The sequence below is a fragment of the Manis javanica genome, chromosome 3 (assembly GCF_040802235.1).
Source record: "Manis javanica isolate MJ-LG chromosome 3, MJ_LKY, whole genome shotgun sequence".
Classification (NCBI taxonomy): Eukaryota; Metazoa; Chordata; class Mammalia; order Pholidota; family Manidae; genus Manis; species Manis javanica.
The window spans coordinates 78,787,791-78,814,229 of NC_133158.1; the positions used below are offsets into that span (position 1 = coordinate 78,787,791).

General features: G+C 41.0%; 1 protein-coding gene across 1 annotated transcript; it reads right to left on the bottom strand.

Moving 5' to 3' along the window:
* Positions 1-5,167: 5,167 nt before the first annotated feature.
* On the bottom strand, positions 5,168-26,158 carry NIT2 (nitrilase family member 2). The gene is made up of 10 exons (XM_017675122.3): positions 25,992-26,158; positions 22,397-22,515; positions 20,269-20,389; positions 19,152-19,240; positions 12,594-12,687; positions 12,017-12,091; positions 10,846-10,924; positions 9,357-9,455; positions 7,170-7,225; positions 5,168-6,845 (listed from the first exon to the last, which is right to left on the bottom strand). Exons 1-10 carry the CDS (start codon positions 26,020-26,022, stop codon positions 6,754-6,756), a joined length of 855 nt encoding a protein of 284 aa, XP_017530611.2. The 5' UTR covers positions 26,023-26,158; the 3' UTR covers positions 5,168-6,753.
* Positions 26,159-26,439: the final 281 nt, after the last annotated feature.

The window sequence follows — 26,439 nt, forward strand, 5'->3', positions numbered from 1 at the left end:
CATACTTAAGGTACTCTACAAGAAGATATGTCAAAGAAATAATCAATCCTCCCATGTTTCCTTCCATATGCTACATCTGTAGCTTTTCTTCTTTCTTCCTAATTACAACCCTTAAATAGAATTCGTGCCTCATATCGAATTTACCGAGTATCATAATTCCTCCAGGTGGTAAAGATACCTCGAGACAAGTGCTGGGCATAGTAGCCACAGGGCATAAATCTGCAAAGAAGTAAAAAGCTAACCTTTGCAAACAATATGGCTTCTCTCTCACTTACCAACTTTACATTTCCCTGTATGGCCCCGGAAGATGACTGGTTAGGCAGAGACGGGTAAGATTCCTCAAGGGAGGAACAACCTAAGACAGGCACAGTCGCAGGGGGGCCATCAGGAGAGAATTTGGGGATCAACAGAGGTGAGGCTCAGAACCTCACCCCCCCTGCTTTGAGAGAAATCTTCTGCATCCGTGGATGTTTTGCTGCCCTTGTCTAGCCTGGATTAATACTTAGTCCATAGGCACACACCTGATGATCTGATCATCTACATTTGCCCTCTTACAGCACTAAACTATGTTTTCTACCTTTATCTTGCATCTACCTACCACTTCAGCATTTTATTAAAAATAAAAATAATAATAATAATAAAGGGAGAAATGTGGGATCAACATATAAATCAAGTACAAAAATCAAACGAATATTCATATTTGACCTGATTGTTTATAGGTCATAATGCGTGATCAAAACCGAAAGTTTCTGTGATGAATGCCTTTGTACTGTTCACCATGTAAGACTTTATTCACTATGTAAGAATTCGTTCACCATGTAAGAACTTGTTCGTTATGCTTTAGACGATTGGAGACTGACGAGAATTAGGCTTGAGATGGATTAATGATTGTACATTGAGCATTGACCCCCCTATACTGAATTTTATTGTTGTTAACAACCATTTGATCAATAAATATAAGAGATGCCCTCTCAAAAAAAAAAAACAAAAAACAGAAGGGCCTTGAACCAATAATACTGTATCCAGCACGATTATCATTTAAATTTGAAGGAGGGATTAAACAATTTCCAGATAAGTAAAAGTTGAGGGAATTTACCTCCCACAAACCATCTCTACAGTATATTTTAAAGGGACTGCTCTAGATGGAAGTGCTCGTAAGGCTAACTAGATGTCACCAGAGAAAATAAAACCATAGCAAAGAAAGTAGACCAATTAAATGCAAAATGAAATCAGCTATCCACAAAATCAGTCAAAGGAAACACAAAAGAGTACAGAATAAAACACCTAACATATAAAGAGTGGAGGAGGAAGAAAAAGAAGGGAGAGCAATAAAGAATCATCAGACTGTGTTTACAATAGCATAATAAGTGAGTTAAGTTAGATGGTTAGATAGCAAAGAAGCTACCCTTAAATCTTTTGTAACCAGGAATCTAAAGCCTGCGATGGCAATATCTATCGATAATCACCATAAATGTAAATGGACTGAATGCAACAATCAAAAGACACAGAGTAATAGAATGGATAAAAAAGCAAGATCCATCCTGCCTAAAAGAGACTCATCTCAAACCCAAAGACATACACAGACTAAAAGTAAAGGGATGGAAAAAAATATTTCATGCAAACAATGGGAAGAAAAAAGGTGTTGCAGCACTTGGATCAGACAAAATAGACTTCAAAACAAAGAAAGTAACAAGAGATAAAAAGGACATTACATAATGATAAGGGGGTCAGTACAAGAGGATATAACCATTATAAATATCTATGCACCCAACAGGATAACTTACATATCTGAAACAAATACAGAATTAAAGGAAGAAATAGAATGCAATGCATTCATTTTAGGAGAGTTTAAAACACCACTCACTCCAAAGGACAGATCAACCAGACAAAAATAACAAGGGCCACAGAGGCACTGAACAACACACTAGAACAGATGGACCTAACAGACATCTACAGAACTCTACACCCAAAAGCAGCAGAATACCCATTCTTTTCAAGTGCACATGGAGCATTCTCCAGAATAGAGCACATACTAGGCCACAGAAAGAGCCTCAGTAAATTCAAAAAGATTGAAATTATACCAACCAATTTCTCAGATCACAAAGGAATAAAACTAGAAATAAATTGTACAAAGAAAACAGAAAGGCTCACAAACACATGGAGGCCTAACAACATGCTCCTAAATAATCAATGGATCAATGACCAAATTAAAACAGAGATCAAGCAACATATGGAGACAAATGAAAGCAGCAGCCCCAACTTCTGTGGGACACAGCAAAGGCAGTTCTAAGAGGAAAGTATATAGTGATCCAGGCATATTTAAGGAAGGAAGAACAATTCCAAATGAATAAAGTCACAATTATTGAAACTGGAAAAAGAACAAATGAGGCCCAAAGTCAGCAGAAGGAGGGACATAATAAAGATCAGAGAAGAAATAAATAGAATTGAGAAGAATAAAACAATAGAAAAAAATCAATGAAACCAAGAGCTGATTCTTTGAGAAAATAAACAAAATAGATAAACCCATACCCAGACTTCTTAACAGAAAAAGAGTACACACACAAACAGAATCAGAAACAACAAAGGAAAAATTACTAAGGACACCACAGAAATACAAAGAATTATTAGAGAATACTATGAAAATCTATATGCTAACAAACTGGATAACCTAGAAGAAATGGACAACTTTCTAGAAAAATAAAACCTTCCAAAACTGACCAAGGAAGAAACAGAAAATCTAAACAGACCAGTTACCAGCAGCGAAGTTGAATCAGTAATCAAAAAACTACCCAAGAACAAAACTCCTGGACCAGATGGATTCACCACTGAATTTTATCAGACATTTAGAGAAGACAAAATACCCATTCTCCTTAAAGTTTTCCAAAAAATAGAAGAGGAAGGAATATTCCGAATCTCATTCTATGAAGCCAGCATCACCCTAATACCAAAACCAGGCAAAGCACCACAAAAAAAGAAAACTATAGACCAATATCCCTGATGAACATGGATGCAAAAATACTCAACAAACAGCTACATGTAAGAGAATGAAACTGGAATATTGTCTAACCCCATACACAAAAGTAAACTCAAAATGGATCAAAGACCTGAATGTAAGTCATGAAACCATAAAACTCTTAGAAAAAAATATAGGCAAAAATCTCTTGGACATAAACATGAACAACTTCATGAACATATCTCCACGGGCAAGGGAAACAAAAGTAAAAATGAACAAGTGGGACTATATCAAACTAAAAAGCTTCTGTACAGCAAAGGATACCATCAGTAGAACAAAAAGGTATCCTACAGTGTGGGAGAATATATTCATAAATGATAGATCCGATAAAGGGTTGACATCCAAGATATATAAAAAACACACACCTCAACAAACAAAAAGCAAATAATCCAATTAAAAAATGGGCACATGATCTGAACAGACACTTCTCCAAAGTAGAAATTCAGATGGCCAACAGACACGTGAAAAGATGCTCCACATCGCCAATCATCAGGGAAATGCAAATTAAAACCACAATGAGGTATCACCTCACACCAGTTAGGATGGCCAACATTCAAGACAAACAACAAATGTTGGTGAGGATGTGGAGAAAGGGGAACCTACACTGCTGGTGGGTATGTAAACTAGTTCAACCATTGTGGAAAGCAGTATGGAGGTTCCTCAAAAAACTCAAAATAGAAATACCATTTGACCCAGGAATTCCACTCTTATGAATTTACCCTAAGAATACAGCAGGCCAGTTTGAAAAAGACGTATGTATTCCTATGTTTATTGCAACACTATTTACAATAGCCAAGAAATGGAAGCAACCTAAGTGTCCATCAGTAGATGAATGGGTAAAGAAGATATCATACATATACACAATGGAATACTACTCAGCCATAAGAAAGAAACAAATTCTACAATTTGCAGCGACATGGATTGAGCTGGAGAATATTATGCTCAGTGAAATAAGGCAGGCTGAGAAAGACAAGTACCAAATGATTTCCCTCATTTGTGGAGTATAACAACGAAACAAAACTGAAGGAACAAAACAGCAACAGACTCACAGACTCCAAGAAGGGACTGGAGGTTACCAAAAGGGAGAGTTGGGAGGAGTGGGTGGGGAGGGAGGAACAAGGGGATTCAGGGGTGTTATGATTGGCACACATGGTGTGGGGGTATCAGAGGAAGACAGTGTAGCACAGAGAAGGCAAATAGTAACTGTGGCATCTTACTACACTGATGGGCAGTGACTGCAGTGGGGTATGGGGGGGACACAATAGCAGGGGTGAATGTAGTAACCACATTGATTTTTCATGTAAAACATTCATAAGAGTGTATATCAATAATACTTTAATAAAAAAAATAGACCAATGAAATAGAAGAGTCCAGAAGTAGATTGATATGTATTTGGCCAATTCATTTTTTCACAAAGTTGTCAAGGGAATTTAATGGGAATAAGAAAATATTTTCAGCAAATGGTGCTGGATATCCATGGGGGTGGAGAGGGAAGTGGGGTGTGATTCTTACCTCACACCATATACAGAAACATTAATAATTCAAAATGGATCAAAGACCTGAATATAAGAGCTAAAACTGGAAGATTCCCAAAAGAAAACAGTGGTGACTTTGGGTTTGGCAATTTCTTAAATTCATTAAAAAGACTAATTCATTCAATTAGTCTTCATGAAAATTAAATGCTTTTCCATTTAAACAATACTTACAAGAAAATGAAAGACCTTTTTCCCCAGACTTGGAGAACATTTTTACAAAACATAATGCCTGACAAAGACTTCTTTCTAGGGTATGTAAAGAACTCTTACTTACCATGAAGAGGATAAATAACAAAAATATGAGGAAAAGTTCAACAGACACTTCACCAGAGGCTATACCATACGATGAAAAAGTACATGAAAGGATGTTCATCATTAGTTGTTAGGGAAATGCAAATTATGATACAGTGAAGTAACACACATTATGTGCACATTAAAATGGCTAAAATTAAAAGATTCATCATACCAGTGTTGGTAAGGATGTAGACAACTGGGCCTCTCACAGACTGCTGTTAATAAAGTAGAATGACACAATCACTTTGGAAAACATTTTGCAGTGAAACATAGATATAACTCCAGCATTCTAATTCTAGATATTTACTCAAGAGAAATTAACAACTTGTACACAATGTTTTTAGCACCTTTATTTGTAATAGCCAAAAACTGGAAACTCAAATTTCCAGGTGTATGGATAAATTATGGTACATCTATACATAAATTAATACTCAGGAATAAAAAAGTAATGAATTACTAATGCACACACGGACAAATCTCCAAATAATTATGATCAGTGTAAGAAGACAAAAAAGTATATGATCTGATTCCATTTTTAAGTAATTCTAAAAAATTCTAACTAGTGTAGAGCGGCAAAGCGGATCAGTGATTGCCTGGGGACAAGAGCAGCTAGAGAGGTTATAAAAGAGCACAAGAAAATTCTGTGACAAGGGGAGAGGTATGTTCATTATTTTGATTGGAGTGGTTTCATAGATGTATACATGTGTCAAATTTTATCAAACTATACATTAATTTTAAAAGGTCATTTGGCTTTTTCACTCTTGTACTCTGCTGTTTTCCAAAGATGAAATGACATGATGATGTCATCATTCTTACAGCTAATGGAATGTGTGGTCATGTATTCTTCTGCTTAAAATTTTCCTATTTTCCAATATGGTAAGTATCTATATACATGTAAACAGTGTTGTGCTAGATCAGGGATGCCGCATCTCACAAGAGCTAAGTGTGCATCTATTCCCAACTGTGTGTTTAGAGGTGTCATTGATAGCTTGAATTTGGCCATGGTGGAAGTATTTATAGCATGGAAATCGGCAAACACTAAAACAAAATCAGGGTTTTTTTCTTGGACAGGTCATTGTTAAGCATTTACTAGCCTACTACTAGCTGTAACATACATAAACAAAAGCTCACTAGAATTCTAATTTTTAATTGTGCAAAAGGATTCTGAGAACCACCAGGCCGAAAACTTGCCTTTTTCAAGCTAAAAAATGTTACTCGAGAGAAAAGAAAAAAGAAAAAGAGACTTTCTGACTCACCCTTATCCAGAAAATCTTTTGCACAGACTCACACTTCAGTTGCCTTGACCAAATGCCACCACCTGCCATTCTCACACAGACCTTACTGCTGACCCATCCTCTCCCCTACACCTACTCTGGGCTGAATAATTAGCTCCTTGAATGTGAAGGGCCTGGAGGCTGCTGGGAAGGGTGGGGCTGCCATCTCTTCTAGCAAACGCCAAGGACCCATCATCTTGCTTCCCAAAGATACACAGACCCAAAATGTAACTAAGGTACTGTACAGAAAAGCACCAGACCAAGGTTTCTACATAATGGATTCCTTCTCTGTAATAAGGGGTTCGTGACACAAATATATTCAAATCAGGTAAATCAACCACCAGGATACCAAAAGCTGATAAGTTTACCAATTGCTTTGAAGCAACTTAAATATAGATTTATTATAACCATTCCCTCTTATGCTCTGCAGTGCTAGCCTGAGCCCTCTTTGATTATTTAGTATGACATGGATAATATCGTGTGCTGATGCTCCATCGTCTCAATAAAGAGTTCCCAGGAAAGGAAAAGGCTGAAATTATTAAAACAAACAAACAAAAACTCTATTGAAGAATTTAGCAGGGAGTTGATTATGTTCTAAAAACTTATCCTGTTTCATGACACATTGGAAACATAAAGCTTAGGGCTTTTTGGCCTCCACTGCATAGAGGTCTGATCGCTTCTGGCTAAAAATGGGGATCTGCTGGCGTATTTCAGTCAACTTCTTCAGGTCTGCAAAAACAGGAAAGTGTACTATTAATAAGATGTAACTCCTCACTAACCAGTAGGAATTTCTTTCCCAAACACAGCAGGGTCTCATCAACGAATTCAGTAATACAGGCTTTGTCAAAGCACAGATGGCCTTGCATGGCCCCTGGAGTCATTTCAAACTAAACCAAGAAAACTCAACTGAGCCCCAGGGCTTGGCCAGAGAACCAAAGGAAAATTAGAAGGGGACACAAAGGAGCTCCTCCAGGTGACAGGGCTTCCCAGCTACGAAACTTGGCCTCAGAGCAGTGGGGACACCAGAGACAAACTGTGCGGGGCAAGTCTTACCTATGTCTGAATACACGATGGTTTCCTCAGTGCCTGCTTTGGCAAGGACCTCCCCCCTGAAAAAGATTCAGGAGAGAGTGAGTGAGTTCACTTATGTTTGCTGGTATTTAACCTCTCTTTCTGTTTTTTTCCTCCACAGCTCATAGACAAAAGGGAACAGAGTCTGAGATTTAAGAGAGGAAGGGCTTAAATTCCTGTTCTGCCATTTATAGCTGTGTGGCCTTGTGCCAAGTCATTTGGAATGTCCATTTCCTAAACAGTAGAAATAAGACTGTGAGGACCTAGTGAGAAAATTATGGAGTATGTTTTGTAAACTGAAAACTGATAGGAAGTTATTCTATAATTTCAAAAATCTGGGAATAGAACTACTATAACCAGCAGGACACTCCATCTGCCCCCTCCTGAATGCATGTCAGCAAGGACCGTTTGCGAGGGTGGTCAGTTTCTTCATGCCTCCTTGGACTGCTAACAACCCCTGGGGACAGCAAGCCTGGGCCTGGGCAGGGCCCAGATCTGCTGGGATCTCTGGTCTCATGCCTGTAATCCCTGCATCCCTATTTTAATGAGTTTCAGTTTTTAAAGGAAAGGTTTCAGCCTGTAAGGTCTGGGTAGAAGTGATGGGGAAACCCCACTCTTGAAAAGAGCAATAGCTCCTTCATGTATCTGGAGAAAGGCTCATCTGGGAAACAATTTCTAGTACTATGTGTCTTGGCACAAAGCAAGGCTTCGAAAACATGCCAAGTGAAATGAAATTTCTCCAAAGTAAAAAACAAAGTATTAGACATAACAAACAATCTGCCATATAACCGGGTCCATTTACCAGATGGCCACAAACACATTTTTGGCACAAATGAGCTATAAACACCATCATTAATGCCATTTAACTGAATCCTTTTCCATTCTTTTCTGTTTCCTCCCCATTTGCCCTGGGATTCAAAGATCTCTTTTTGTTTTAACCCCAAGCACTCATCCAACATCAGTATAAGCCAGAGGGCCAGAAGTCCTACAGATGGAATTCTGAAAAGGGAGAAACAGAGGTAAATCTTACACAACTACTTCATGTCAGAGGCAGCCAGCCTGATCAGCAACAAAGTTCATCAGGAGAACCAGCAGGGGAGCCGTGCTGCCCAAAGGCCAGGAAGCCTGTCACCAGCATCGGGACAGAACTTGAACCAAGGCTGAGGAAGTTTCCAAGCCAACTTAATCCTTCTAGTCTTCCAAGGTCCCCACCCCAAATCTTAACGTACAGGCTCACTGGCAATCTCTCCCTGGTCCTGTTTCACAAGGCCTCCCCCATCACACACACACTTTAAGTTTTGGGTCCTGTAAGGTCAGGAAGTCAAGAGAGCCTTTCGTGACCCCACAATGATATATAACCCTATCCAGTTTTGTCACTGGTATACTGATCCTGAAATTGTAGAAATACACATCTGTGGGTGTCTATGTGTGTAATCACAGAGATGTATGAGGAACAGTATGGAATTAATCCAAGTTCTGAGGTCAAAAGTGCTGGATCCAAACACCAATTCTAGCTACTTTAATCTGTGAACTTCAATTTCATCATCTCTAAACTGGTCTTAACATAGGCTAAGTACCTGAGCGATCAAATTGTATGAAAGTGCTATGTAAACTACAAATGCAGAACATAAGATACACAGATTAACATGACTGCACGTCTGTCTGGACTTTGGTGTTGGCTTCACTGAGTAATAAAATGCTTCCCACCCTCACAGAGGACAAATTCGTCGTTTCCCTTAATCGAATGCATTATCCCCCTCTTCTAATCATTACACAGTGGGAGCAAAATCCTCACCCTGTAACTCACTCCTGCCTAGGACCAATCACCTAGTCTAAATTTTAACCAAAAGCCAAGAATTTGGGAGCCTCTTCTACTAAAACCAGCCGCCCACCACTGCTGCTTTATTTCCCCTGTGCAATCCAAAGTCTGTCGGTTAGCGAAAGCTGCTCAGAAACTCAGGAGAGTTAAGCACAAACGCTCCAGGGCAAAATCATTTCTTCCTCACATGGCTTTCAAGTGGAAGCTGATCCCTGAGAGGCAGAGACCTGGGGGCATGTGGGGATAAGGGGTTGAGGAGGGGTAGGGCCAGTCAGGAATCAGGCAACCACAGGCCAGAGTGCCATTTCTCTCAAGCTCCCAGTGAGACTGTCCCTGCTTAACCAACTCACCAAGGAGTCACAATAGTGCTGTGTCCCCAGGCAACATAAGAGGCTTTGTCATCCCGGGCAGGAGATGCTGTGGCCACATAAACCTGATTATCAACAGCCCTATAATCAGTGGACAGAAAAGAGGTAAATCATATATTACAGATGTGTGACATTTTTCCACCCCATGTACAGATCCTTCTTTCAAAAAAAACTAGGGTAGGACATGCTGGCTTAGATGTGGATGGACACTGCCGGATCATGAGGGTAAACAACTGATACACTGACCACCATTCTGTACCTGTATGACCATTCTGTTTTCACTTTCAGTACAGTACCCAATAAATTACGTGAGATATTCAACACTTTATTATGAAACAGGTTTTGTGGTAGATGATTTTGCTCAACTATAGACATGTCCTGAGCACATTTAAGGTAGGCTAGGCTAAGCTACAATGTTCGGTAGGTTGGCTGTATTAAGTGCATTTTCAGCTTACAGGTTTGCTGGGACATAACCCCATCGTAAGTCAAGGAAGATCTGCACTGTCAGTTCAGAGACTCTGGTCTGAGCCAACCTATTACATGTAAAAGAGCAGAGCTTCTCTGGTTAGTGCAAGTCAACACAGCCAGAGAATGGAGAGGCCTTGCTGGGCCATACACTGTGAAGGCTGCATGGTACTTCCACACTGACGGTGGCAGGCCCATCACCTCAAATTAAGTAGAAATTTCAGGTGGCAGCCTGGCTACATCAAGCCACTTCATCTGGGAGCTCTCTGGGCTCAATCCACAGATCCATGCCAGGTCATCCCAGTATCTCCCTGGCTTTTCTTGTTCTCAACAAGACTATTTATTCACTCCACCTTCTACCAAGCAACCAGCCAAACACCTCTACTTTCTCCTCCAGTAAAAATCACCGTCCAATCACCGTCCTCTCTAGAAGTGAGAATAGCAGCTAGCTCTGAGTGGAGAGTGAAGAGGACTGACTGGGAAGGGGCAAAAGGAGAGTTCTGGAGGCTGGAGACATTCCACGCTGATCCAGTCAGAGGTGAACACGTGCATGAAAATTCACTGACCTACAATCAGTGCGCTTTTTAAATATATTAATACTTCAGTGAACAAAACTGTAATGAAGAAAACCATCTCCAACTAGTATTTCATGGTTTGCAGAGCACGTTACACAGACATAGTCACACCCCTTTTCCCTTCCATGTACATCACCCCTCAGCCTTAGGAGACTTAGGGGACTAAGGCAACAGCAACTGTGACAGGCCAAAGATTTTGTGCCATGCCTAGGACCTGTATGTTAGAAGAACAGGAGCTTATTCCAAGTCTGTTGCCAGAGCATCACCAGAAATAGGATGGTGTGGTGGATGGAGTAGGATAAGCACCCCAATCTAAGAAGCCCAGAGTCAGTTGGGTGATTCATCTTTTCCAGTTGCTCGTGGTTACCAGGGCCTCCTGAGTCAGGGGCAGCATTCTGTACTGGGAAGGTCTGCTGGCGATGCTTTCTTACCGGCCTCGCTGAAGCAACTCCCAGTGGGCTGGTCCAGTTGTCAGATTAAAAGCTCCAGGATATACCAAGAGCTGGCAGCCTTGAAAGAAAGGTCAGAGTGGATACAGGTGAAAGCCAGTCACATTGGACTCTCTGTTAATTCCTTACCCAGTGGGGACCAAACTCAAACTTTCCCAAGCATAAAGAGATGTCAACCAAGTCAGGCAGGGGCAGCAACATTACATTATGGCTCTGAATTACTTAGAGGCACATACATGAAACATGTACAGATGCATAAGAAAAGAGGTATTGATGACTGAAACTGTAATTTATGACTTCACTTAAAAAAGTGGAGAATGGGGGTGGGAAGTGGAGAACTGTCATTCGTATTTCTCAGCACTGCATGGTCAGCTCTGCATGCCAAGGACCTTGTCTTGTAGTGCTTTTCAAATGAAATGGAAGGCAGAGTAGGTGCTCTACTGCTTAGTGCTAAGACAACAGAGTGGGTGCCAACCCACAGCTCATGGGCCTCCATCTTCTGCTCGGAAAGCAGGCAAACTGTTTGCACCCACTTCAAGTGACAGCTGAATTGGAATCGGAGTAGTTTTGTCAGTCTGGTAGGGATGCTAATTGTTGGGAACCATATGAAGAACTCTCTAAATTCTGTCTCCTTAATGCTCACCCCATTCCTAGGGGAAAACTGAGATCCACACAGCTTCCATGATTAAGTAATTTACCCAAAGTATCGTGCCAATTAAGAGGAAGAGTTGGAACCAGAACCCAGATCTTCTGACTTGGCTCAATGCTCTTCTAGGACAGGAAGATGCTTTTATAGACCAAAATTCACTGATATCTACTGTACTGACCAGCTGGACTACCGAGTGGTAAAATCCACGAGGGCACAGAACCCATCTTCATTTCTGTTGGGCTCCAAGTGACTCCTTCTAAATACAGTGGCAGGAAGGGCTCAAAGGGTAGAGCAGATTTAGAAGTACATACCTTAGCTACAGTGTGTTAAATTACAAACAAAAACCTGTATTGCCCATACATAGCCAAAGTGGAAGAGGTCAAATGGGGGTGGAGAGATTAAGACCTTAAGACCTCTTCTCCAGTTTTTCTGCTAAGGGCTCCCTCTATCCACGAAGACCAGCACAGAATCCAACCTCCAAGCACCTACACAACTGTGTCTCACCTCTCTGTGCGTAGATTTGTGCAAGCTCTGCAAAGCGGATGTCGTAGCAGATGCCCAGGCCCACTCTGCAGTAAGCTGTTTCCCAAACAGAAAATGCATAAATGGGAAGTTAATCTCCAGCAGCAAGGTGTGGCAGGGTAAAGCCTCCCTGATCTAATGACCACAAAACACTGACAGGGACACATGAACGCAGGGCCCATGGATGGAGAAAACTTAGTAACTTGGATTTCACCTCATAAAGACATCATTTATATCAGCAAAGTGGAGATGAGAAATTCATTATAATTGAATGCCTATTATCTAAGTGGGAGGTGTTCAATCGCATCCTAATAGGTACAATCTGAATGCTATCATACTAATAGGAGGGTGTGACCAAATGGAAGAGCAAAAGCACATCAAACCCTAGTTCTCCTTTCAGCCCATGCTTTCCAGACCTTTGACCATTCTCTGTTCCTTCTCACTTCTGGTCTTTCAGTCAGGTTATGTAAAGAAGGGAGGGAAGTAAGAGAAAAGCAAAGGAATGCCTGATCCTCTTCTACTGGGACTGCTGAAAGAGGTGAACTTATCTGGTACATACGTGTATCAAACATGGAGAAACTATCACCAGGACTCAATGTTTCAGATTCTTGAAAAGTAATTTTCCCAGGAACATCAATATCAAACAGATGGAGCTGCATCACAAATAATGGATTTGGTTACCTCTTCCAAGCAGGGTTATAACAGTAATACCAAATGTCTTTCCACTGCCAGAAATGGGGGGAGCTCTAAGAACTGCACAGACAGCATCCCCAATCTACCCACAACCCACCCCACACTCTGACACCTCACCAAAACGAGTTCTAATAGCAGAAACTGAATAAATAATACTGCAGGTTTTATGATCCATCTTTCCTAGACAGTCTGCACATCAATGTCTATCTAGGTTTCTTATGGGAAGCAATTAATATGACTCCTCAGAATCAGAGGACAAGGCAGGATAGGTGGGGAGTGGGTGAGCAACGAAAAATACCTAAAACTTTGCAAACCAATTGCAGCTACAAAAAAATAGCATATCACTTCCAAATTGGATTTATTCAAGGAAAGCAAATGTGGTTAGCTTTAGAAAATCAATCAATATAATTTACAACACTAACAAAAGAGAAGTCATATGATCATCTTAAGAGGTACATGAGCATTTGGTAACCTTCTATATCCATTCTTATTTTTAAAACAAAAGAGAAAAACTCTTCCAGGAGGGAAACTTCCTTAATGTGATAAAGTGTATCTAAAAGAAAAAACAAAAACAAAAACCTAACTGAAGAAACATTGTACTTAATGGTGAATCAGTAAAAGCTTCCTATTGAGATCAGGAATAGGATGAGGACAGCAGCTCTTCAACACTGTACCAGGGGTTGCTGATGGTGTCCTTTGCTGTACAAAGTGACAAGGCAAAAGAAAGGAATAAAAAGTATAAGGATGAGAGAAAAAAAATTAAATTGGTCATTATTTTCAATGATAGAACTGCATATCTAGAAACTCTACAGGAAATCTACAGATAAACTATTAGAATTAATAAGTGAATTTAGAAAGGTTACTATGGACATCAATATTTTTTAAATTAGCTGTACTTCTATATGCTAGCAAAAAACACCAATTAGGAATAGACCCAGAAAAGGATATACAGAACTATAACCAAAAAACTACAAAAACAATTTGAGAGACATTTAAGAAAGTCTAAATAAACGGAAGGATATACACCATATTTATGGACCAGAAAACTCAATACTGAAAATACATATTTCAAAGAGTGGGGTTAATAGCTCAATGCTGGCTCCTCTTCCAGTAGTGGTAGAGTGGCTCCTATCAGACTAGCTTTCTCATAATATCAATGAACTCTGGACAAAACAAAAAGTACAAGTACTTAGAAGCACCAGAGATTGATCAAAACAAAATCAGGCAAAAACTGAAGGGAAGTCACACTGGGAAGAAGGGAATAGCTTGGGTGGGTTTCCCATTTGTTCACAGCTTTTAGTTGGAAGCAAGGCCCCAGCTGTTGCTGCAAGGGTGGTAGAACTACGCCTGATCATATTTGTTTGATGTACAGGGGATGTTTCACAGCAGCTGGAAAGTGAGGGGGAAATCCTGAAAAGGAGAAGCCAAAGAGCAAGAGCCTTAAGTTCGATATATAAAATCTGCCCAAATCTCTGGCTAACCATGAAATTAAACATATGTGGGGAAGACTCCAAGCAGCCTAGCTAAAACTAAACAACTTTATATAGAACAGAATAGCTGAAATTGTTGCCCATCTCACCAAAGAGAGTTTGGTGTTTGAGTACAGCCAAGTACTTGCTAAAACAAAAATATTCAACACTTTTCAGAGAAATACAATAGAAGGTAGAATCTCAACAACATATAATCCAAAATTACCAAACATGCAAAGAAACAAGAAAATGAGACTCAAACTCTAAGGCAGTAAATGGATCCGACACCAACAAGATCCTGATATAATTACCAGACTTTGAAGTAGCTACTGAAAGTAAGCTCAAGGGTGTAAAGAAAAATTTTCTCTTAAAGAATAAGCAAATAGGAAATAACAGTAGATAAATACAAGTGATTTTTTAAAAAATCAAAATTTTAGAACTAGAAAATTAAATATCTGAAATTTTTAAAAACTTCACTGGATTGGCTTGCATGAGACTAGATTAACAGAAGAAAGACTCAGTGAACTTGAAGATATATCAATGTAAACTTTCCAATCTGAAGAAGAGAGAAAAAAGGTTGGAAAAACAAATAACCAGAGCCTTGGTGACCTGGTTTGGTGGGATGGTGTCAAAACTGGAGCCCCATGAAAAGAGAATAGGACAGAAAAATATTTAACAAAATAATGACCCAAATTTCCCAAACAAAGACTTAAGTATACAGATTCAAGAAGTACAAAGCAGTAAAAATACAAATATCCTGGGCACATCAGAGTCAAAATACTCAGAACTACAAATTATGAAAAAAATCTTGAAGAAAGGCAGAGAAAAACACAAATTACATACAGGAAACAAGAATTAAAAATTGCCACTGACTTCTTACCAAAAAAAGAAAGAAAGAATAAAGAAGTTAGAAGATAAAGTAAATATCATCTCTCAAACTGCTGCAGGAAAAAAGAAAATTGTCAATTCAGAATTCTATTACACCAAAAATATCCTTTAAGAATGAAGGCAAAATAAAGATACACTCATGAACAAAAACTAAGAAAACTAATAGCTAGCAGATCCTCACTATAAAAATGCTTAAGGAGGTCGTTCTATTTGAAGGTAATGATACCTGATAGAATTAGGATCTTAAGGAAAAAAAGAAAATACCAGAAATGGCAAATACTTGAGTAAATTTAAAATATTTTCTCTTAATTAAAATATACTACTTAAATAAAAAACTGGTGTTTTGTGGAATTTATAACATATGCAGATGCAATATATCTGGCAACCACCATATAAAGAATGAGAAGGAGGTAGGAACTGGACCTAAATGATTGAAATGTTCTTAAATTTCATATGAAGTAGTATAATATAAACTCTAAGTAGACCATGACAAGATAAAGGGGCATACTGTAATCCCTAGGGCAACAACTTTAAAAAAAAGAAAATTCAATGCAAAAGAATGCAGAGAAAAGGAATAAAGGATAAAAATAGTAACATGTCTCTGTGCTTAAATCCAATCTCATCAATAATTACATTAAGTATAAACACTCTAGTTAAAAGGCAAAGATTATCAGCATGAATAAAAAAGCAACAAAACCTAACTGTATTCTGCCTACAAGTCAATCATTTTAGTTTTCTATTTATTGATAGTAGTTGATACACAGTATTATATTGATTTCAAATCTACAACACAGTGGTTCAACAGTTACCCATTATTATTAAATCTTCATCCCAACCAGTGCAGTTACTGTCATCAGAAAGATGAAAGAGAACTACTGGCTATTTTCTCCATGCTGTACTACCATCCCTGTGACCAACTTACATTATGATTGAGAATTTTTTGGCCCCTATATCTCCCTCATCTTCACCCACTCAAACCGCTCTCCAATGGTAACCACCAGTCACTTTTCACTGTCTATAAGTCTACTGGTCTTTTGTTCATTTTTTGTTTTTGAGATGCCACAAATAAGTGAAATTATATGGCATTTGTCTTTCTCTACCTGGCTTATTTCACTTGGCATAATACCCTCTAGGTCCATCCGTCGCAAATTGCAGGATTTGTTTTTTATGGCTGAATAATATGCCACTGTGTATACGTGCCACTTCTCTACCCTTTCATCTATTAATGGACACTTTGGTTGCTTCCATATCTATTGTAAATAATGCAGTGATAAACATAGGGGTACATATATCTTTTCAAATCATGGATTTTTGTTTTATTCAGGTAAATTCCTAGAAGTAGAATTACTGGTTCAAATGGTATTTCTATTTTTAGTTTTTTGAGGAATCTCCATACTGCTTTCCACAGTGGCTGCACCAATTCACATTCCCACCAAAAGTGTAGGAGGGTTCCCTTCTCTCCACATCCTCACCAACACTTGTTGTCTTTTGGATAGTGACCATTCTAATTGGTGTGAGCTGGTATCCCACTGTGGTTTTGATTTGCAATTCCCAGATGATTAGGGATATGGAGCACCTTTTCATGTGCCTGCTGCCATCTGAATTTCTTCTTTGGAAAAATGATCATGTCCTCCACCCATTTTTTTTAATTGGGTCATTTTTTTCTGGTGTTGAATGAGTTCTTTGTATCTTTTGAATGTTAACCCCTTATCAAATAAATCACTTAGACATATATTCTCCCATACTGTAGGTTGCCTGTTTGTCCTGTTGATGGTGTCCTTTGCTGTACAAAAGCTTTTTAGGTTGATATAGTCCACCTTGTCCATTTTTTGTTTCCCTTGCCTAAGAAGATATATCCAGGAGAAAACTGCTCATACTTATGTTCATGATATTTTTGCCTATGTTTTCTTCTAAGAGGTTTATGGTTTCACGTTGCACATGTAGGTCTTTAATCTATTCTGAATTCATTTTTTGTACAGAGTTAGACAGTAATCCAGTTTCATTCTCTTGCATGTAGCTGTCCAGTTTTCCCAACACCAGTTATTGAAGACACTGTCTTTTCCTTATTGTATATTCATGGATCTTTTATCATATATTAATTGACCATATATGTGTGGGTTTATACCTGGGCTCTCTATTCTGTTCCCTTGATCTATAGGTCTGTTCTTGTGCCAGAACCATATTGATTGCTATAGCTTTGTAGTATAGCTTGAAGTCAGGAAGCATACCACCAGCTTTGTTCTTCTTTCTCAGAATTGCTTTGGCTATTCAGGGTCTTTTGTGGTTCCATATGAATTTTAGGATTATTTGCTCTAGTTCATTGCAAAATACTGTTGGTATTTTGATAGTGATTGCATTGAATCTGTAAATTGATTTGGGCAGGATGGCCATTTTGACAATATTAATTCTTCCTATCCATGAGCACAGGATCGATTTCTACTTATTTGTATCTTCTCTCTCAGGAGTGTCTTGTTGTTTGCAGAGTACAGGTCTTCATTCCTTAATCACATTAATTCCTAGGTATTTTATTCTTCTTGATGCAATTTTGAATGAAATTATTATCCTGATTTCTCTTTCTGCTAGTTTGTTGTTAGTATATAGGAACACAATAGATTTCTGTGTATTAATTTTGTATCCTGCAGCTTTGCTGAATCCAATTATTAGGTCTATTAGTTTTTTGGTGGAGTCTTTATGGTTTTTATATATATAGTATCATATCATCTGCAAATAGTGACAGTTTTACTTCTTCCTTACCAGTTTGGATACCTTTTATCTCTGTTTTGTTTGATTGCTCTGGTGAGGATCTCCAGTACTATGTTGAATAAAAGTGGTGAGAGTGGGCAACCTTGTCTTGCTCCTATCTAAGAGGAAAAGCTTTCAGCTTTTCACCACTGAGTATGATGCTAGCTGTGGGTCTGTCATATACAGTCTTTATTATGTTGAAGTGTGGTCCCTTTAACCCCATTTTGTTGAGAGTTTTAATCATGATTGGATGTTGAATTTTGTAAAACATTTTTTATCTACTGAGATGATCATGTTTTTAGTATTCTTTTTGTTAATGTGGTGTATTGCATTGATTGATTTACAAATATTGTACCATCCTTGCATCCCTGGAAGAAATCCCACTTGGTCATGATGGATGATATTTTGATGTCATTTTTAATTTGGTTTGCTAATATTTTGTTGAGAATTTTTGCATCTATGTTCATCAGAGATATTGATTTATAGTTTTCTTTTTTTGTAGTGTCTCTCTGGTTTACGTATTAGTGATACTGGCCTCACAGAATGAGTGTGGAAGTATTCCCTCCTTTTTCTACTTTTTGTAACACTTTGAAAAGGTTGGGTATTATCTCTTCTTTAAATGTTTGGTAGAATTTGGCTGTGAAGCCATTTGGTCCTGGATTTTTGTTTGTTGGAAGTTTTTTGATTACCAATTCAATTTTGTTACTGGTAATTGGTCTGTTCAGATTTTCTGTTTCTTTCTGGGTCAGTCCTGGAAGGTTGTACTTTTCTAGAAATTTTTCCATTTCTTCTAGGTTGTCCTATTTACTGGCATATAATTTTTCATAGAATTCTCTAATAATTCTTTGAATTTCTGTGGTAAGACAATCATTTTAAATATAAAGACAAATATGGGTTGAAATTTTTGATTAGAAAAAGATGTTTCACACAAATAGTAAGTACAAGAAGCCTAGAGTGGCTATAGTAATGTCAGAGATCAACTTCAAGACAAAGAGTATTACAAGAAAAAAGACATTTCATAATGGTAAAAAGATTGATTTACCAGGAAGACTAACAAACCCCAAACATATATGCACTTACTACTGCCCAGATGTCCACTCTCCCCAAAGTGATTACAAAACCAATGCAATCTTAATGAAAAGTCCTATAGGTTTTTCCTTAGCTGAAATTGACAGGCTGACTCTAAAATTTATATGAAAATACCAACTGTCATGAAGAGCCACTTGTTCCAACTGTGAATGCCTGATATGTGCACAACATGAGGAGGAATAGGGGACTTTGTAGCATGTTCTCAAGAGGCAATGAGATGTATATTCCCTACTTACCTTTCTGTGCTTTACTAGTAAAGTTCCATCAGGCCCAAACACCGCACAGGTGTTATACAATTTTCCAGCATCTTCTTCAGGAATGGAACCTTTCATTGAGAGGAAAACACACAGGCACAGAAAACATTCTGAATAAAGCATCCTTTTATGATTAACTGGACAAAGGCTTGATAAACTGTCACTTGGGTCCAACAATGTTTACTATCTTCTAAGGGTTATCAGGTTTGTTTTTTCTTGTTGAATATAATCTTTCAGAGATAAACTCCAGAATGTAAATGAAATATAATGAGGTCAGATGTCAAAGATAGGTTTCACAAATAACCATCTGCTTCTTAATTCAGCTTTGAACTCAAGCAACACCTAATCTGTACTTTGGAGCAAAGTTGGGAATTCAGTGTTGCTCAATCTGAATTCACCAGGTCCTGCACATAAATATATCCAAAAAGGCCTTAAGATGGGAACATAAGCTGCAGGACTTTCCATCAGTAAATGCAGTTCCTGCAGTTCTCTCTCTTCTTGCCTTTTCTCCACCTCTTATTCATTTTTAATTCTTAATATGTCATAAAACAGAAATAATTTTGCTATATTTAGTAAACAGTTTTACTGTTCTGATTTATTTAAGCAAATAGAACATTTGAAAGTTAATTTCAAAACCCCACGAAGTTATCTTGATGTATGTGGCCTCTTTATTTTAAAAAAATTCTTAACCCTGCATTAGTACAATGAAAGACACCCAGATATGTTTCCTCCCCTGAGCCTCACCCCGGACTTCTACCTGCCCCTATATTCATACTCCTTTCTCCAGGGAAAATCATCATTATCAGTTTGGTATTTGTCCTTCTACAATATTTACTGCCTTACATACATAACTATAAATAGAAGTTATAACTTTTTCTGTAGGAGATTTATCTGAATGGGAACACCTGTTCATATCATATGGAACTTACTCATTTTCCATATAACATTGTGTCTTGAAAATGTTTCCACATAACTACATATAGATCTACCTCATTCTTTTCAATGGCTAATTTGTATTCCAAGGTTTAAAAATAACACCAAAAATTAGTCACATGTTTTAAATGCATAGGCCATTTCTACCTTGAGGGTAGGAAGTTACCTCCAATGAGATACAAGCTGCATTCCTTTGCTACTTCAGAAAGTTTCTGTGTTGATTCACCAGGAATATTTTCTGCATATTCAGGAAAGTATTTCGTGCCATATGGAGAATTAAAGCATTCCTAGAATAAAGTTGGCAAAGAAAAAAGGGAAAAAACACCAAAACACCCACCACATTTTAGAGTTCTGCTGTAAGAAGAAATAGCTGCTTTTTCCAGCTCTGCTCTCAGAGGGGAAAAACACAGCTGATAAGAAAAACACTGACACCCCAGGGGTACAGAGCCTGTAGCCACAGGCAAGACTCAGCAGCTGGGGCTAGAGGAAAAAAGTGTGTGTGCCCCCAGATCCTACCATTTTGGCAGAAGGCCAAACCTGCCTCTCTCCATGAGTTCCCAACCTTGGGCACCCAGGCCCCACTATAACTGGGCAAAATCACAGGACTGTGGCTTTTAGAATGAACTCACAGGTGCAAAACTATATTAGTGACTATGTAAAGCAAAAAAACCTGTGCTTGAAAAACCAGAAACTTTGAAAACCTCAGAGGTTAAGACATTTCTTCATCTGTAAAATGATCTGTGTCTAAGCTCCCTTCTAGCACTATCATTCTGATCCTGCCAAATCTCTCATTCCCCAGGATATGTTTGTCCTCTATAGCTGTCATAGAAGAAAAACAGAAACTACTAGACTTCAATTCTAATTCATTTGTTTCCCATTGAGACTGCCTGTGTACCAGGCACTGGGCTGGAACACTCAAGCCCAAGGATCACCAGCTTGTACAGGACTCATGTTATAATGAAAAGGCACATGCAGAATTCGAGGGTTTGCACTCCTGGTCTTTAGACTCTGACTCCCAGCAATTTAAACCACCAAGAAACCATGATGGGGTACAAGTACAGGTGAGCCCTGTGACTGGAGCTGCAAGGAAAACTAGATTAACATTCAGATCTGGAGCTCCCTTGGCAAAGAGTCCTATTCACTGGCCACACCTGTGATGGCTAGGAGCCTAAAACACAAGGTGGCCCCCAAAATTCTTCAGTCAGCCTAAGCAGGGTTTTGCAAAGGGTTGCCTACTACCTGTAGTGGGAAAGAGAGTGGAGGAGGGGGACTGTCTGGAATAGTTCTACCACTGACCTCAGCAGGCTTTTGCTAGTAGATACATGTCCTGACACGTGCAGGACCCTTCTCTGGGGCTAATCTCATACTTGCTGACAAACAAATGTGGTGCAGCCTTCAATTGGTTTTCTCAAAGAAATCACCAGGGAAAAAGAGGCAGCATTCCACTAGCTTACTACAGGCTATTGCATTTGGATAGATACCCCAGGCTTCCCAAAAGTTTGTAACAATTTTCAGTTTTCAACAATTTTTTGAAAATGCTGGAGGTTTAACACTAAGATCAGTTTGTCCTGGTCCTGTAAAGACTTATTACACAAGGAAAGAAGGTAAGTATACAATGTGCTGAGTATTTTAGCTTGTTCATATCATATGGAACTTAACTCATTTTCTATATAACATTGTGTCTTGAAAATGTTTCCACATAACTACATATAGATCCCTGTGGAGAAAATGGAAGTGCCTAGGGCCAGGATCCTGACCCTAAACTACTTGATATTATAACTGGCCTACTGCTAGGCTAATGTTCCCACGCCCACTGGCAATGAGCTATTATTGACTGAGTCACTCCATCAAATGCTTTGGGTGGAGGCAGAGACAGAGGTGGATTACGGACCTGCAGGCTGCTGTATCCAGATGTGTTTCTAGTACTCGACCTACTGTCATGAGAATAAAGCCAGGAATAACCCTTTTACCCCAAGAATGTTCCATTGTCATTTTTCAGTCTCACAGAATCCACAGTGAACCTGCCCAGGGCTGAAACCCGAGGGCAAGACAGTCTCTCACCTACCAGGATTCTGAACAGAGTAGATGATCCTAAAGACAAAGACCTGTAACCATGTTGGCACACATCCTGTCACAAAGAGCCTTGCTAGAGTCATCTTCCAGACAAACAGAACAATCCTGGAGTCCCACAGGGCTGTGCTGGACCCCGGGACACAAGCGGGCAACCAGGGCTAGCAGATGCAATTCTGCTGAGTCAACAGCTCCCAGAAGGGAGCAGCTGCCTCCATACTTACCGGAAGAGAAATTATTTTGGCTCCTTGCTTTGCTGCCTCCCGGACAAGGCCACAAGCTCGAGTGAGGTTATCTGATTTGATGGAAGAAACCCGAAGCTGGATGAGGGCCAGGCGGAAAGCTGAGGATGAAGATAAAAGAACACAGCTGTCCGAAGATCTGACTAAGGAATCTGAGCAGCAGCTCTCCGCGGGAGGGTCACTGGCCCCCAGGACATCCCGCACGCCTGCAGCACTGACCTTCATAACCTGTGGGCCACCACTGGCATCTGCTTAGCAGGCAGGGGCACCGCTAAACATGCCCCAACGAGGACAGTCCCTCACAACAAAGAGTTATCCAGTTCAAAGTGCCAAAAAGGCTGAGGCTGAGAGACCTGGAGCCCTGCGCCAGGCACAAAGATCTGAAGTGAACCCTGCAAAAGGTGTTCTGAGCACTAAGCCCTCTGTCCACTGCAGCTTATTTGGGACAGCCAAACCCAGAAACAGCCTTCAGCCTGTCCTTGGACAGGTGACTGGCTCACAAACTTCACACGGAAAAAAAAAAAAAGAATCTGAAGTGAAGTAGGCACGACCAGCTTCTTACATACGAATGAGAACATGGCCTGAAGACTGGGTCTGAATGTGGAACTATCCTTTCCTATTTGGTCGTGAGCCTCCACCTTCCCCGGATCCAGGTACTGGGTGCTTCTCAGCGCAGAAGTGAAATCCCTTGGAAGTCACTAACCCACCTTGAGTTGGGGCAGCTGACCCGGGGGAAGGGGAGATGCCTGTCTCAGCTTTCCCATCACCAGCTGGGACACTGTGCATTGGTCCAGATGCTGGCAGGAGGGGGAGCCTGCCAACCGGTGGGCTGTACATGTGCCTGCTCACAGGCCAGGGCCCCTGGTCTGTGCTCACCCCATGAATACCCTGTGCCCCAAGGAGCACAAAATTAAGTGCCAAATAAAAAAACAACATGAGAGGTTGAAAGAGACACTGCGGGGAAAAGCTAACACTGCTTTTTCTTGCAATCTGAATAAGAGGCTTTACATTTTCACTGGGGACTGGGTCCCACAAATTATGTAGCAGCCCCACCAACAGATAAGTTGTCAGCCACGGGACAAGGAGGTGAGGCTCTTCTAGGCTAAATCCCTCCTGGAGGTAGCAGCTACACATTACATTTGCTTTTCCTATATTTTTTAGAGTTCTCTTTTAGCTCTTGGAGTAATCACCTTTTACTGGTTGATAATTCTTTATATATACATTTCTCCTGTTCAAGTGACTGGCGTGGTTTCTGTGCCCTGCCAGGACTCTGACACATAGTTTCTGCTCATAGTCTTATGGAGGGCTGCATTAAAGGATCTAAAGCATGTCACAACTACAAAACTTGGCCAGACTTCAGGACTTATCAGTAATAGCCTGTCCTAGCTTCCCTCCCTAACCTCTGCTCTAGAGTCTAAAAACCCCACCATTAGTTTTCTCTCTGGGCATCTCCTGGACCAGTGCAGGCATCCCCAGAAGGCAACACTGATGGACCTGGCCTTTGATGAAGGCTGGTTTGGTTCAGAGTTAACTCTAAAAGCAGGAAAAGCAGATGATCCATTCCTTGGTTTATCCTAAATAAAGTGAGAAGAGCTAAATTTAACTCTGAATGCAGCTTGTTAAATAGTTTCAGAATCTGAATGAAAACAAAGGGAAGTAAAACAGGAAACAAAAGTGGAAATTATTTTGGGGCAAACAGATACCTTGAGCAGTCACCAGAACATCACACACACACCCTAAAGGTATCCACTGTCAGAAGTTGGGTTTTGTCTCTGCTCCTGAGGGAGGGACAAATGAAGTCCGCCATGGCTGTGTGATGGCTTCCCCTCTCCCATAACCTATCCAGAAAGGCAGCTGTCCTGAACCAGGCTTGGAAGTGCCTGACATTCTGCACAGAGGGGCTAAGGTAGGGAAATCGGACCACAGGGGAGTTCTTGATGCTGAAGACGAGATACTAGCTGTTAAATGAGAATACAGTGACCTCTAAGGTCCCTGGCTGCCTTATAGTCATTGTCATCAGTGAAGGACTTACCAATGGAAATAAGGAGTAAAATACCTTGAGTGAAAGGACCAACACTGAAACAGCATAAGGAACATGCCAGGTGCTTTACACGTGTTAGCATCTGTGATGTATCAGTAACACTATTTTGTAGATGAGAAAGTTAAGAGGTTTGCAGGGGGCAAGTTGTACAGAGTCACTGAACAAAGTAAGTGGCACAGCAACAGCTGATGCCAAAACCTGGAACCGTAAGGCAGGACATGAACCTTGTTTGTGTCACCTGTTTTTTTGGTGGTTTGGAGGGAGGGTCATGTAACTTGAAAACTGTCCTCAAGGGAGTCAGATTGGTAACACCTTACAGCTCTCAAGTGCATCAGCCTGTCATGGCCTGCCTCTTCAAAGATACCATTCACAGCCAGAGGGAGATGTGTAAAAGGGCTTCTATACCGCGATCCTGAACATTCCTTCAGCCATCAACTTGCCCTGCACTCCAGTAGGTTGATATGAAAAACAGAGAGCTCTCCCACAAACCTTATCATCTCACGGGAGCTTCACAAGACCCCGGAGGGGCAGTTTGTGTCTATTTTACAGGAAACCCCTGGACCAGTGCAGACGTCCCCAGAAGAGGCAACACTGATGGACCCGGCCTTTGATGAAGGCTGGTTTGGTTCAGAGAGATTAGATGACTATTGACATGGGCTATGCCAAGATTGTAATAACCCAGGTTTTCAGACTATGAGTCCAGAACACTCCACTGCCCCATATAAAAGAACTTGGCAAAGACGTGGGGACGAACACAGCTAGAAACACTCCTGGTGCTGATCCAAGAGGGGGATGTGCAGGTAACACGTAATACCTAACCTGAAAGCTCAATGTCCAGATGCAGAAACAACCTGTCCAGTTTTTTTGTTCAGATTGAGAGGGCATTTTCCAGTGAGTGTGAACAGGTTCAAATTAACCAGTCTTTTTTACCATAAAGCCCAAATCAAAGAAAACAGGAGCTTCGTTTTCTTGTGACAGGTCTCAAACCACAAATAAGTACGGTTGATGCCCGCGCAGAACCCAAGCACAAAAATGAGTGTTAAGGTGCAGACTGTGAAAAGAACCCCGCTGGACAGTCCCGCCTCTGATGCAAAACTCTAAGCGTCTCCGAGAATCCCACAGGTCGGAGGCTCCCACACTTTAATCCCTGAAGGCTTCCTCACGGCAAGTTCAGTCCTGGTCGGCGGGAGGGAAGGCGTGCAGGCGGGTGAGGAACCTGCGTTTAAAATGACCACCCCTCCCCCACCCCTCCTCGCGCCCAGGCGGATTTGGAGTGCGTGGCCTCGGAATCCAGCTTTAAGCACAGCCTCGCGGGCCTCAGGCGGGGCCCGGAGGCCGCCGGAAGCCCGAATCCCGGGGCTGTTCCGGGACGCGCTCTCCGCCTCCTTCCCGCCCCCGTCCGCCCCAGCCCCGCGAGCACCGGGTCACGGAAGACCACAGGCGCTGCGACGCGCGAGGCCGAGGCGGCGAGACCCTCCGCCGGCCCCGCCCGCGCCGCCCGGCCTCCGGCCGGAGCTCGGCCCGCCGCGTACTCACTGGCCATAGCTCTCCCGGGCAGCGGCGGCATGGCCGGCGGCGGCGGAGCGCCGGGCTGGGCCGCGCGGGGGGCGTGGCCCTGCCCCGGCTCCGCCCTCCCCGCCCGCCAGGCCCGCGGCTAGGCGGGCGGGTGCCTGCGTGTGCAGGACGGGCTCAGTAGGAGCTGCTGGTCGCTGCACAGTCCAGAGGAAGAACGCCCCGAAAGCCGAAGGAACAGGGACCGGGCGGCCGCCATCGGGGTGGTGTGCTGTCACTGCTTAACACCCCGCCTCTCCGATTCTCGGCTCGAGGACTGAACTTCTTGCTGGCGGCATCACCTTTGTGGCGGTGTTGTCACCACCTGTTGACTCCCTTGGGCTATTTGAACAAGTCGCTGTGACCGGGATGGAATTATACAGGTTGGCCTAGGCACTCAAGACTTCACTGGGCTCTGACCTCAAAGCCGCTA